General features: G+C 43.0%; 1 protein-coding gene across 7 annotated transcripts in view; it reads right to left on the bottom strand.

Moving 5' to 3' along the window:
• Positions 1-243: 243 nt before the first annotated feature.
• LOC112254856 (plasma membrane calcium-transporting ATPase 1) overlaps positions 244-14,935 on the bottom strand; it is a 176,601-nt gene continuing 161,909 nt past the window's right edge. For 4 of the 7 annotated variants that reach the window (XM_042324651.1, XM_024427772.2, XM_024427771.2 and 1 more), the window contains one exon: positions 244-8,361. In XM_042324651.1, the coding sequence (XP_042180585.1) occupies positions 8,125-8,361 (237 nt within the window). In that variant the 3' untranslated portion in view covers positions 244-8,124. The remainder of the gene's footprint in view (positions 8,362-14,935) is intronic. The other 3 variants (XM_042324649.1, XM_042324650.1, XR_006083793.1) reach the window with 2 other exon arrangements.

Genomic DNA, 14,935 nt, shown 5'->3' with positions numbered 1-14,935 from the left:
AAAGAATCACCCTGAAACACATGTATTACCACGAACCATCACACAAAGAATCACCCTGAAACACATGTATTACCACGAACCATCACACAAAGAATCACCCTGAAACAAATGTATTACAACGAACCATCACACAAAGAATCACCCTGAAACACATGTATTACAACGAACCATCACACAAAGAATCACCCTGAAACACATGTATTACAACGAACCATCACACAAAGAATCACCCTGAAACAAATATATTTCAAATCCCAATGGCTTTATTTTATGTATATAGATTTGTATATATTTATATATATATATTTATAACAACTTTCTTGCTTGATTATCATTTTTTGTTCTGTTAAATTCAAACTACAGGACATAAAGACCAAGGCATTCAACATGATCATTATTACAACAGAGTAAAGAACAATTCAGGGTGCTTGCACATCGTGTACACACATACATACATTATACACTTCTGTTTCTGTTAGTAGAAAGAACTCAAATATGGGAAACAACTGGATCCATTGAGACATAGACAAGCACACACAGACAGAGAAAGAGAGAGTGAGTGAGAGAGAATGAGAGAGAGAGTGTGTTGAGGAGAATTGAGGAAATAAATCAACCATATTCTAGTAGCAGAATTCTGTTGCATAGTTTGAAGCAAACAGGTCTGACATTTTGGCATGATAATGAATCTTATTTACTAAAGAGGAGCTGGTGGGAAAGGACAGGGAATGAATGTGTGTGTTGTGTGTCTGTCAGGTGAGACACAAACTGAGGAGACGCTGCTCAAAGGCCCTTCTAGAAGAAAACAGACAGTTACTGTACCCACAGAGAATGAGCCTCAATACAAACCCTCACATTTGCACATTTACTATTATGCGCGCACACACACACACACACTTAACAATTTCAGCCAATTGAATTCCTCCCCTAATTTTGCTGTTGTTTCTCTTGCGTCAATCAAATCAACAGGCTTGCCCATTTCAGTACCTCAGCTCTGTGGGGACACGACCATGAAACCAAAACTAAATTTCACATGTAACACCAAACCATTTTGAGTGCCTGTCAGAATTAGTCATGGTTGCATTAACATCGTTGCAGGTCAGGGCGATGAAACAACATCTCACCTCGAGAGAAATGAGCAAAAAAATGTAAAAAGCTGTCAGTGTTAACACAGCTCAATTTAGCAAAACAAGACTGTGCTCTTTGAAAAGTTTATACAATTATGTTCACACCAAGCCAACCAGAATGAGCGATGGATCTCCAGAATGACCCACGGTCACAACAACATGCTCAGATAAACCAATCAGCTGCCCTCATACCTCTCTTGCTGGCTTACTTCTGAATCTAAGCAGGGTTTGTCCTGGTCGGTCCCTGAATGGGAGACCAGATGCTGTTGGAGGGCCAGTAGGAGGCACTCTTTCCTCTGGTCTAAAAGAAATTGCCCTGTGTAGGGTAGTCTTTCGGATGGGATGTTAAACGGGGTCCTGATTCTCTGTGGTCACTGAAGATCCCATGGCACTTATCATAAGAGTAGGGGTGTTAACCCCGGTGTCCTGGCTATATTCCCAATCTGGCCCTCAAACCATCAGTCACCTAATCATCCCCAGCTTCCAATTGGCTCATTCATCCCCCTGTAACTATTCCCCAGGTTGTTGCTGTAAATGAGAATGTGATTTCAGTTACCTGATAAAATAAGGGTTAAATAACAAATAAAAACAGAACTTCCTGGTTTCAACAACATAGCTATGAAGAAAGACACCAACCAAGTGCTTAAGCTGAGGCACACCTGTGATGTAAATAGAGCCTATCCAGCCCTCGATAGAATGCAACTAGCGAGATCGAAAGAGTGGGAAAAAGAGGCGGAAAAACAGAGCCTTAAAGCGTCAACTAGAAGAAACTACCATAATGGTAGTAGTTGAATAAAACTGTTGAATAAACCAGCAAAGAATCTCACACATCTGAGATGCTGCTGCTAGAAGAGAGGTGGACTGCAGTTTGGCACAGCAGCAGATGAGCTCAGTCCTTGGATGGAGGGAGATGGAATGAGAGAGGGAGAGTAATGAGGAAATCGATTGATGTGATACATGTAAAATGATGACCTGAATAAAGAATGCCTACCTTGTTAAAGAGTGATTCCCCATGGCTTTGGCTGGATGATGGAATAAACAATGAACAGCATGGCATCATCATTACTTCTCAGTCGGTGCTGAAAGAGATTCAGCATGGGGCTAGTGATAAGGATTGTTTTTTCTAAATACCAAACATTTTAAATAAACAATATTCGTGGTTAAATTACAAAGTGTGTTGTTTTAAAAAAGATATACATTTACTGTGTTACTATGGTGTTATATAGTTAATGTATGAAGCTTTTGTTGAGCTGGTTTTCACATCCATCTGCTATGGTGAGATGGGGTAAAGTCAGATGGTAGACTGCGTGGTTGCTGTTAGTCCCTTATGAATGAACAATGACACAGTCAACAAGTACCTTAGTTAATATCCAGGTAGTAATCGTTCCACACTAGTGATGAAGTACTCAACAGGGACATGTTACAGTACCTACAGAGAAAGCACCTCATTGAACTGATCTTTGTGAAATTGAATTGGAGTCCCATTCACACATCCACCCATCCATCCACCCCATTCATCCACCCACCCCATCCCTCCTCCACCCCGTCCCATCTCTCCTCCATTCCATCCTATATTTTCAAGGCAGCATCCTCTCAGTGTGTTTCACTGGGACAGCAACTCAGTCAAAATGTGGGAGTTTTGGAAGCAGTTAAACATTTGGGATGTCTCATTCCATACTTAAACATGCAGAACATTGAACAGCTAGCTTTTTTACAAATGGCATTTTTTTCTTCTCTCTAGTACAGCGTGGTTTAGGCTACACAGAACACGAAAGTACCAATCCTACCAGGTTGGACATATTGCTTTAAACCACCAAGTTGTTTATACATCATGCATGCCACACAGATGATATTATGTTTATACAAAAATAACACCAGTGTCTATTACGGTGTATCATATCAATTACAGAAAGTTATTTTTCTGTCTTTTCGCAATTAGATGCAATTGAAAATGTATTAAAACACAAGAACTGGTTCGGGTAAACATCGGCCTATGTAAAATAAAGGGGTTATGACTTTCAAATGTGATATTCCAGTTTTCAAACCTTTTTTTATTTACAACTGCGGAGAAGCTGCCCCAGAAGAAATCCCCCAAACCCAATGAAAAGAAAGCTATCTAAGAAAGACAACGCTTTAGAGAAGCAATGCAGTCCTTTACAGTCAACAGTTATTGCCCAATGCCTTGGCATGTTTCATTTGGTCATACATGAGTCATAATTGAAACATGTGCAATAAGAGGAAAGGTCTTACAGATTGGTCAGAAGCAGCAATGGGCTTGTCCAACAGAGAAACCAAACTGTGCCAGGACTGTCTGGCTGTTCTTTAGTTCGCCATCCACCTCAGACATACAGACCTGTTGGTCTGCTTCTGTAGTACAGTCGTGCCAAGGTTAATAACAAAACAGCAAACAAACAAAAAGATTGGGGTGTTTCTAGCGGATGGAGTATCTGTTCACCTACGGAATGGAAGGGCAACCGGTTCAATAAGAGATCAACAACAGCACAACCATGGCAATAGAAGAAGGACAATCTTAGCGACGCTTCAAGTTCTTTGCATTCTCTGTCCACATTTACATGCAACAACATTTGCTATTTTGGGGAGATGGAAAGTATGGAAATACATTCACCTGACAATAATAGTTTAAAACAATCTGGTCAAAAAGAAAAATAAAGTATAAAAAAAACAGCGATTGTAGAAAACAAGACTTTGGCTGAACATTCTTAAAGCTATGCTGGGTGATCACTGACTGACTGCCCCCTTTTCATTACCTAGAGTTCAAAGTTCAAAATCATCCCATGGCAATATTTACACAGTGTATTCAATGTAGAAGTGCAGTCTTCCAAATAGATTATATAAGAAGAAAAGAAAGATTTACCATTGAAAACGAGTCCCCAAAATGTGTCCCGAAAATGAGTCTCTGTCTAACATACTGACCAAAATGTCCGCTTGTGTGTTGGAAAATAAATGTCCACATACATGCTATTCAATCATTTAATCCAAACTGCTCATGCGCATCAACGGCCGTCTGCATAGCCAGGCACTAAAATAGAACTTGGTTCTATTTTAGACGCTTAATGCGCTGTAAGTCCCGCCTTACCATCTACTCATTGGTTTTTACAAGCATATACCCACGTGAGTGATTGGAAGATGAACAAGGTCCACACAGCCATATAAAATCCACATAAGAAAGATGAACAAAACTAAATAGCAACCCAATGTTTATCTCCCAGACAAATTAGCTAGCAACAGCAAATGTTTCATGTGTGTTTCGACCTGTCCCCAAATTAATATATTAATTAAAAGTTGGTTTTGGAATTTTAACCTACGTGTCATGAACGTGTCTGGTAGGGATAGACATGAACGTGTCTGGTAGGGATAGACATGAACGTGTCTGGTAGGGATAGACATGAACGTGTCTGGTAGGGATAGACATGAACGTGTCTGGTAGGGATAGACATGAACGTGTCTGGTAGGGATAGACATGAACGTGTCTGGTAGGGATAGACATGAACGTGTCTGGTAGGGATAGACATGAACGTGTCTGGTAGGGATAGACATGAACGTGTCTCGTAGGGATAGACATGAACGTGTCTCGTAGGGATAGACATGAACGTGTCTGGTAGGGATAGACATGAACGTGTCTGGTAGGGATAGACATGAACGTGTCTCGTAGGGATAGACATGAACGTGTCTGGTAGGGATAGACATGAACGTGTCTGGTAGGGATAGACATGAACGTGTCTGGTAGGGATAGACATGAACGTGTCTGGTAGGGATAGACATGAACGTGTCTGGTAGGGATAGACATGAACGTGTCTGGTAGGGATAGACATGAACGTGTCTGGTAGGGATAGACATGAACGTGTCTGGTAGGGATAGACATGAACGTGTCTGGTAGGGATAGACAAAATCAATATACGCACGATGACGCATGTGTAGAGCCGGTTTGGTCAGCATGTAACGGACACCACAGCAAAAGCATCTTGTTTCTGTTTACGGACACAAACAGGAAGAGGCAGTGAAGTCACTACCGGTTTAACAGTTCTACTCTAAACGGTTTCCTAAGTCATTAGAATAAAAAAGGTTAACGATTGATTTGGATGAAATCGAAATTCATGCCCTCTTTTCGACAAGTCGACTAAAGTCACTACCCAGTTGTCTAAGTGCACCGATCCTCTCAAAAAATAAATGAAACTCGCAGTCATATTAGTCTGAAAGAACAGACCCCATGTAATAAATATATGTATATAGAGATTAAAAATCATATATACTCCAAATTAATTTAACATTACTTCAATGTTCGGTTTACTACCATGTTCTATTTGACTCGCTTTCATTGGGACCTCATTTGATTTAAGTTACTGAGAGAAATAGCAGAATTTAAGCTACTGTCTCTTTAAGACTGTATATAGTGAAGGGAAAGAGGTGGTAAGGCTAGATTGCTGAAAGAGTATGTCCAATCGCATGGCCTACAGTGAGTAAACAGTTGATTTCAGCTTCCTTAGCCCCAGCATCGGACAACCAATCATGGTTTACAAATGTGGCATAAATATACTGTATATAGGAACATATTTTGCTGTTGATTCATCTCATTCATGGACTGTACTGTCACCAAAACACTTCAGCCTATACATATATATTCCAAAATATTAAAAAATACTAAATATAAAAATACAGAAGAATTGTAAAAAATGAACAAAACATTTAGTTTATATGAAAATCATGCAAGAAAGCTTCCCAATAATGATGTACTAAGCAAGGAGACCAGCCAGAAGAGGGAGGCGCAGCGCGAGCAGGCTTACGGCAGCAGGCTTACGGCAGCAGGCTTACGGCAGCAGGCTTACGGCAGCAGGCAGACTATGTTCTGTAAACATCGTTGTAGTCCATGACACATGTATCGGCAGTGACACGTTGTTTTGCATCCATCAATTTTGGGGTCAGAGTGGAATAGAAATGAAACCTCAATAACGATGGGGTACAAAACAACAACAACCTATAAAATATGGCTCTGAGTAAGTAGAAAAGGTGTATCATCAGAGGGTTCTATTGAAGTAAGTAACCTAGATATGAAAATAAGGTTGAAAATATGGCAGTAGTACATCGATAGCACATATCCTGTTGAGGGAGTCACACTCTCGGTCACAGAGTTGGTGGTCGGAGTGGGAGCCAAGTTTAAACTCTCTGTACCATCATTTAAAACAACGACATGCACCACTGAATACAGGAGCTCTCATGTATCAACATCTCTGGTTGTATCGTTTTTTTCTGCTTAGAGTATTCCTCTTCTTGTTAGGCCATTATCTGTGGTTGGTGGGTTGGTTGGTAGGTGAGTTGACCCTAGAGGACATGTGGAGATGTGTTGTGTCCCTATGCTAGCAGGCCAGCCTCTAATGTTTGCACCTCCCAGAGGCATTGTGGGAGAGATCGATAGTCCTTTGTCACTCTGAAGCAGACACAGTGACACTCGATAACGACACACACAGTCAAGCTGTAGCTAACAGGAACAAGCCCAACGCCCTTTCGTCAACAGTGAAAAAAGAGTTGTACATTTGCCTTGGTAAGGTACAGATCAGAATGTATTCATGTTTTGTTTTTTTATGTGTGGAAAAAAGGAGTGACAGACTAAAGAAATAACTTCCCATTTCTGTCTATACACAGGAAAAGGTAGGTCCTAACCCCGGCAAATAATGACTCCCAAAACCATCTCTAAATTCCCATTATATTTAACACGGCTGAAACATGAATCAAATACGTTATGCATACGAGAGAGGGAGACACGGACGTTCTTATTCTTCCTCCATATTGAGGCAGTATCGTAAGCTGTCAACTTCCTCTCAACGGGCTAGGGAAAACCAGAACCCTGATTGGATGAGATCATCAGATGAGGGAGATGCCCCTCCCTTTTTTCCACATGGTCTTGCTATGATCCCACTCCACAGAGAGGGGGTTCCCTCTGCCTCTAGCCTGCTGCTAGCTTTTCTTTCAATGTGTTGTTTTAAGATAGTTCACTTTTCTGTTAATATAGACTAGCATCCTTTGTACTTTCCTTCCATAAAAACAGGAGAAATCATAATAAAATCATGTCAAATGGACCCAGAAGAACCAAACTAAAGTGAGAGATGTTTAGACGGTTGAACCTTCATCATTGAAAATATGTAGTTTATCAGAATGAATGAAGACATGGGTTCCTGGGTTGAACTGCATAACCCATTAGTACATCATGCTTCAAAACAGATCCAATGCATACACACAGTACAGTTAAAACACAGGTTGAGAAATGGAGTGGCAAAACTTAGTAGCTGAAAACTGTTAAATCACATGGCCCATGTTCATCTGATCATCAAATCAGCTTGGAGCTGTGTTGAAGAGCCTATAAAGTATATATACTGTATGTACACATAGATATACTCTAAAAGTGCTGTGTCAGTTAGTGTATGCAGGGTGTAATAAGCACGTACAAAAGGATAAACATGTTGTGTTTCAGTTCTGGGCTATCTGAGGTTAAAATAAAACAATGAAATGTTACAGGACAAAAAAAAAAGATATTAAAACTCCAAAGATGGACAGTAGGACAGGCTACAGCCTTTGACAGAGCAGATTGGTGGACCCCACATGGCAACTCCCACCCATGAGTTTGGGCGCGATGTGATTTGATGGTCTACATGTCACTCTGCTGTACATACTTAAAGGGCATACACACCACATTCAGTGCCAGCCCATGGGAATGGCAAAGTGGGTGGGTGGGGCAGGTGAGAGGTAGGTGTAGGGTTCAGGAAGTGGAGGGAAGAGGAGGCGGAGGAAGAGGAGTAGGTGAAGAGGGGTAGGTGAAGAGGGGGAGACGCTGAGACCCCTTGCCTGCTCTTGGTGTACCCTCTGTGGGATGAGGGGCGCACCGCTTGTCCTCTTGGTGGTGGAAGAGAGGAAGTGCAGGAGGGTAACCAGCCGGCCGACAGGGGGGATGTACAGAGCACAACGGAAGAGAGGAGAAGAGAGGAGGTGATCAGCAGGAGGCCTCGTGGCTGACGTCTGGAGCTTCTGCCCCCCCAGAGAAGGATCTGGGCATGTGCTGGAGCACCACCTCATCACTGCTGCTCTCATCGATGTCAGGGATCCGCGCCTCTTCCTCAGACAGGGGAACAAACTCAGGGTGGGCCATGAAGTTATGGATGGAATTTTTTGATTCTCGGTTCTCTAGCCCCGGGTAAAGAGAGCTACGGAACGCATTCACCACCTTAATCTGTTAGAGAGAGAAAGGTGGGGGCAGGGGGGATAGAGAGATTGAGGGATGGAGAAAGAGGGGCAGTACAGAGAGAGAGAGAAATAAAAATACCAGTTAGTATGAGGGTCCTGGCTCAGTCTTCCTGTGTTCATGGTGATGGCAGGAGGCAGGCAAGCAGGCAGGCAGGGGATTATGGGTAATCTGCTAGGGGGTACAAAGGGTGGTCAGTGAGAGTTGAGAAGTGAAGTATTCTGGGATGGCAGTCTTGATCACTTGCCCGATTCATCAAACCAAACAGCAGGCAAAAGGAAGGCACACAGGAGCCACAAAACCCCCAAATCAAAAACACACAGTCAACTACAACATACAGTATGACACATGAGGGCGAGTGGAAAATACATGAGCACTGCAAATCAAATACACAAAAAAGCATTAACACTAAAATACAGTACAATATGTAAACAAACCGTGAAAATAAATACCAACATATGAGGTGGGAACACATGATAATGACGGTGTACGGATATTGAGCAAGCAACGGGACAAAAACCACACAGCTACTTAAATACTACAGCAGCCCCCCCCAAACACACTGACACATAAAGTACATCATGCTATCTGAGGCAACAAGCTGCAGGTTCTAATCACCAGCCTACAGTACAGCTAGCTGGCAGCATCTCAATGTTCTATAATGAAAACGGATGGAGGGTTGGATGTTGTCTGTTGGGCTGTTTGGTTGGCGACCAAAGATGAGTCCAGTTCGGGGATATTTTGTAGGAAAGGCAGGAGTGTGGAAAGGGACAGAGGATGAGAAGAGAGGCAGGAAGGCAGAGGGAGGAAGGCAGAGGGAGGAAGGCAGAGGGAGGAAGATAAGAACTATAAAGTGGTGAAGAGGGAAAAGGATGAACGGTTGATGCTGCAATAAAACTAACATGCACTTCATACATGTACAGTAGACACACACTTTCTCACTCACAAACACACCCGCTCACTCACTCACCCCCCCCACACACACACACTTCTAAAGCTGATGGTACTCAACACTTTCTACAATTCAGAAAAAAGGAATGTGAACTCCACCACAACGTGAGTAGAAATGATTTTCTCTCTAACTACTTGTCTGTATCTAACCTCCCACCTCACCATCTACTAAACTACAGACTGATGCATCATGTTAGACCAACACAGCTACTCTGATGAATGTGTAGGACATTTACAGCCCAGGCCTGTCAGCCAGGCAGGCAGGGGTAGGACACAGTGTGTGTGTGGTGTGTCAGCCAGGCAGGCAGGGGTAGGACACAGTGTGTGTGTGGTGTGTCAGCCAGGCAGGCAGGGGTAGGACACAGTGTGTGTGTGGTGTGTCAGCCAGGCAGGCAGGGGTAGGACACAGTGTGTGTGTGTGTGTGGTGTGTCAGCCAGGCAGGCAGGGGTAGGACACAGTGTGTGTGTGTGGTGTGTCAGCCAGGCAGGCAGGGGTAGGACACAGTGTGTGTGTGGTGTGTCAGCCAGGCAGGCAGGGGTAGTTAAGAGGAGCTGACAGACATTCTGTTACAGGCCTGTGAGGAGAACACAGAGTGTCACAGTGTGAGAGAGAGATGACTGTGCAGACACCCATACATCAGAGGTGTGAAAATGAGCACTGCTGGCTGGCAGAGGGACTCTGTTTGTTTATTTATTTTTATGTCACCTTTATTTAATCAGGTAGGCAAGTTGAGAACAAGTTCTCATTTACAACTGCGACCTGGCCAAGACAGAGCAAAGCAGTTCGACACACACAACAACACAGAGTTACACATGGAGTAAAACAAACATACAGTCAATAATACAGTAGAAACAAGTCTATATACGATGTGAGCAAATGAGGTGAGATAAGGGAGGTCAAGGCAAAAAAAAGGCCATGGTGGCAAAGTAAATACAATATAGCAAGTAAAACACTGGAATGGTAGATTTTCAGTGGAAGAAAGTGCAAAGTAGAGATAGAAATAATGGGGTGCAAAGGAGCAAAATAAATAAATAAATAAATAAAATAAATACAGTAGGGGGAGAGGTAGTTGTTTGGGCTAAATTATAGATGGGCTATGTACAGGTGCAGTAATCTGTAGCTGCTCTGACAGCTGGTGCTTAAAGCTAGTGAGGGAGATAAGTGTCTCCAGTTTCAGAGATGTTTGTGAGTGTGTGTTTGTGTGAGAGAGTGAGTGTGTGAGAGAGTGAGTAAGTGAGTAACAGAGAGTGAGTAAGTGAGAGAGTGAGTAAGTGAGAAAGTGAGTAACTGAGAGAGTAAGTAAGTGAGAGAGTGAGTAAGTGAGAGAGTGAGTAAGTGAGAGAGTAAGTAAGTGAGAGAGTGAGTAACTGAGAGAGTGAGTAACTGAGAGAGTGAGTAACAGAGAGTGAGTAACAGAGAGAGTGAGTAACAGAGAGAGTGAGTAACTGAGAGAGTGAGTAACTGAGAGAGTGAGTAACTGAGAGAGTGAGTAACTGAGAGAGTGAGTAACAGAGAGAGTGAGTAACAGAGAGAGTGAGTAACTGAGAGAGTGAGTAACTGAGAGAGTGAGTAACTGAGAGAGTGAGTAACTGAGAGAGCGAGTAAGTGAGAGAGTGAGTAACTGAGAGAGTGAGTAACAGAGAGTGAGTAAGTGAGAGAGTGAGTAACTGAGAGAGTGAGTAAGTGAGAGAGTGAGTAACTGAGAGAGTGAGTAACTGAGAGAGTGAGTAACTGAGAGAGCGAGTAACTGAGAGAGTGAGTAACTGAGAGAGTGAGTAACAGAGAGTGAGTAACTGAGAGAGTGAGTAACTGAGAGAGTGAGTAAGTGAGAGAGTGAGTAACTGAGAGAGTGAGTAACTGAGAGAGTGAGTAAGTGAGAGAGTGAGTAACTGAGAGAGTGAGTAACTGAGAGAGTGAGTAAGTGAGAGGACCAACAAAAATGGAAAAGGGTCAAATCCAACCATTTACATTTCCACAGTGTTATTTGGCTTGATGATGCTTATTATGAAGAGAAATTAGATCAATTTTGGTGGGCTGTATGTAGCCTATCCAATCAGCATCCACCCTCTGTGTTTATACTTCTTATTCCAGGCCGGCTTCTCTGGCCGTGTGTGTGTGTGTGTTTGAGAGAGCATTGTGATGTCAAACGAAAGCATTTCCATGCCAGGAGGAAACACCCACACCCACACCCACACCCACACACACCCACACAAACCCACACCCACACACACCCACCCACACCCACACACACCCACACCCACACACACCCACACACACCCACACACACCCACACACACCCACCCACACCCACACACACCCACACACACCCACACCCACACACACCCACACACACACACACACACAACTACTGGTCCGATTCACACCTTTGGTCTGTTGTTACCCTGTAGTCAGAATGGTGATAGTCCTGAGAGGAGAAGAGAGGGACACAGAGGAGAGGAAAGACAGACAGATGATTGGGATAGGATGGAAATATACAGCAGAGAGAGAAGCAACAAAGGTTCTGAGCGAGAGATAAAGGAGTGAAACATGGAGAACAGTATGAGAGAAAACAGCAGAGCTGTGGACTCGAGTCACAAATATGATGACTTGCAACCCAACTTTAACACCAATGACTCGTGACTTAACTTGGACTTGAGCCTTTTGACTCGAACTAACTTGACACCCTCTCCAAGCCTAAATATGAACAATGATGCTATTAAAAAAGTGTGCAGCGCATCAACTCTTGATTTAATTTAACAGATTACAGTTTGAATCGGACAGCAGCCAATCAAATTGTGCCAGCGGAGGAAAGGTTGTGCATGGCAGTGCAGAGGAATGTCGGTGGGTGAATTCAGTCGGAGCCCTTGGAAAGATGATACACCAAATGATTATTGTCGGATATAAAGACGACGCTGTAGTCAATAAAAAACGGATTGCAACTTGCAGAACATGCGGGATGCGGGAAGAAAATGACAGACGGAGGCGCAACAACTTCCAACATTGTTCGACATTTCAAGCTGCACAAAGAACGCTAAGTCGTGGCTAATATAGCTTTGCATGTGTAGCATGTAGGCTAACGTAACATTAAGTCAACGAGCCTCCACACAGTCAGTCAGTGCGGGAACGTGATCATTGCACCCAAGATTGAGCTACAACTGGCTAGGCAGTTGGTAGCCTAAATCCTGCCTGATGTTACTGCAGTTCCTAAAACCACTGCCATACGTGAGCCTACTGTAACCACACACACAGAGTGAGTACAGAGTGTGTGTGTGAAAGAGAAGGTTTGGCAATTGTGTACAAGCCTATATCGCCCGATTGCGCCCCATAACGGGGGTCTTTCTCATGGCTACCCATGTATTTCCATAGAAATATAATGTCTATTTGGAAAGTAATAAATATATATATATATATATTAAAGCATTCATGATTTGCGTAAATGTAATATACTAACTCTTACTCTTGTTAAAAATATGAAATGGTATTACATTTGGTGAAGAGCACATTATGACTTGTTTAGGACCCGAAACTCAATGTTTAGGACTTGAGACTTGACTCGGACTTGCCTGTCTTGACTTGGGACTTGAGTGCTAAGACTTGAAACTTACTTGTGACTTGTAAAACAATGACTTGGTCCCACCTCTGGTAAACAGAGAGTGAAAGATGGAAAGAAGAAAGAGGTAAAGGGTGGGAATCAGGGCCTGCAGCTGTTGGATCAGAAACAGGGAGCGAAAGGAGAAAAGGTCATGGGTGAAAAAAAAGAGGTGATCACGTTAAACGACCACATTCTCTAACTGTGCGCATATACTGGGGATAGGGGTCAGAGGTTGAAGGTGACATCTCGACAAAACTGTTTTAGTCCTTAAGCTATTTTAAGTCCACTTTGTACCATGTTTGTGCTGATACAATGTTGTGTTGCTTCCATGCTGATTCGTCATGTGTTGCTTCCATGCTGTGTTGCTTTCGTAACTCTCTCTTTATGCAGTGTTGTGGTGTCTCTTGTCGTGATGTGTGTGTTGTCCTATATATTTATTTTGAATCCCATCCCTTCCTCGCAGGAGGCCTTTTGTCTCTTGGCATCCCTTCCTCGCAGGAGGCCTTTTGTCTCTTGGCATCCCTTCCTCGCAGGAGGCCTTTTGTCTCTTGGCATCCCTTCCTCGCTGGAGGCCTTTTGTCTCTTGGCAGGCCGTCACTATAAATACGAATTTGTTCTTAACTGACTTGCCTAGTTAAAGCAACAACAAAAAATGGTTAAATTATAAATTAAAAACAATGTATGTAAAGAGGTTAATGACTTATTTCTATAGTTATATATTTTCCTTCTTCAGTCCTAATCGTCTTTTCTTTTTTGAATCATATTGAGAGTTTTCTCAGACTTTAGTCAGCTTTGTAAATTCGTTGCATGCAGCACCTCTTCCTTCCCTCCAGAACTTCAGTGTGTGATGAACGACTCTGCAACTCCGCCTCTTTAAGTCCTGATATATGTGTGTACGTGTGTGTGTGTGCTTGAATATTTGTGTGTGTGTACTGCTCTGTGTTTCTAAGTCTTCTTGTGTCTGTCTGTGTCTGTCTGTGTATGTGTGTGTATGTGCGTAATGTACATGTCGGTATGTGTGTGTGTGTATTTTTGCGTGTTTTTCTATGTCTCAAAGTCCTCTCATATCCATCTGATCTCTGTGTTCCTCTCATGTGAGTGTTTTGGCGGATGCCAAGATACACCAATGTACCGCAGGCATCCATAACCCTTCTTATATAAAAAAACTGTCAGAGAAATATGGCTATCTTTTTTCTCCATAAATCTCTTTTAGTGAGAGAGCATGCTGTCATGGAGGAATAAGTCAGCACTGGGGTCGCTTGCCAAGACTAAAAAAAAAAACATACTGAGGGATAAGTCCTCCCTGAATAGCGGGACTGAGAGAGAGGGAGGAGAGAGAGGGACAGATAGGGAGGAGAGAAAGGGACTGAGAGGGGGAGGATTGAGAGGTAGGAGTGAGAGGGAGGAAGGAGATTGAGGGACTGAGAAAGGGAGACAGAGGGAGGAGAGAGAGGGAGGCAGAGAGAAAGGAGTGAGAGGGAGAAGAGAGAGGACTGAGGGAGTAAAGGATAAAAAGAAAAGGGGCAACGAGAAAGAGAAAGAACGAGAAAGAGAAAAAGAACGAGAAAGAGAAAAAGAACGAGAAAGAGAAAAAGAACGAGAAAGAGAAAAAGAACGAGAAAGAGAAAAAGAACGAAAGAGAAAAAGAACGAGAAAGAGAAAAAGAACGAGAAAGGGCGCTGCATGTGAAGTAGAGAAGCAAGATAGAGGGTGCATCATCCATACATATGAGTTAGGGGGCAACTTTTAGCATGAGGACTGGATGTATGAAGGAATGAGAGAAGAGGGAAGGAGAGAGGGAGGGAATGAGAGAAAATGGGAGGAGAAGGAGAGAATGAGAGAAATGGGGAAGGAGGGAAAGAATGAGAGAGAATGAGAGACATGGGGAAGGAGGGAGAGAATGAGAGAAAATGGGAGAAAATGGGAGAAGAGAGGGAGAGTATGAGTGAAAAGGGGAAGGAGAGAGGGAGAGAATGAGAAAAAAAGGAAAGAGATGGAGAGAAAATGGGAGAAGGTGA

This window comes from Oncorhynchus tshawytscha, linkage group LG07 (genome assembly GCF_018296145.1).
Source record: "Oncorhynchus tshawytscha isolate Ot180627B linkage group LG07, Otsh_v2.0, whole genome shotgun sequence".
Lineage (NCBI taxonomy): Eukaryota > Metazoa > Chordata > Actinopteri > Salmoniformes > Salmonidae > Oncorhynchus > Oncorhynchus tshawytscha.
This window is presented reverse-complemented; position numbering and strand designations above follow the sequence as displayed.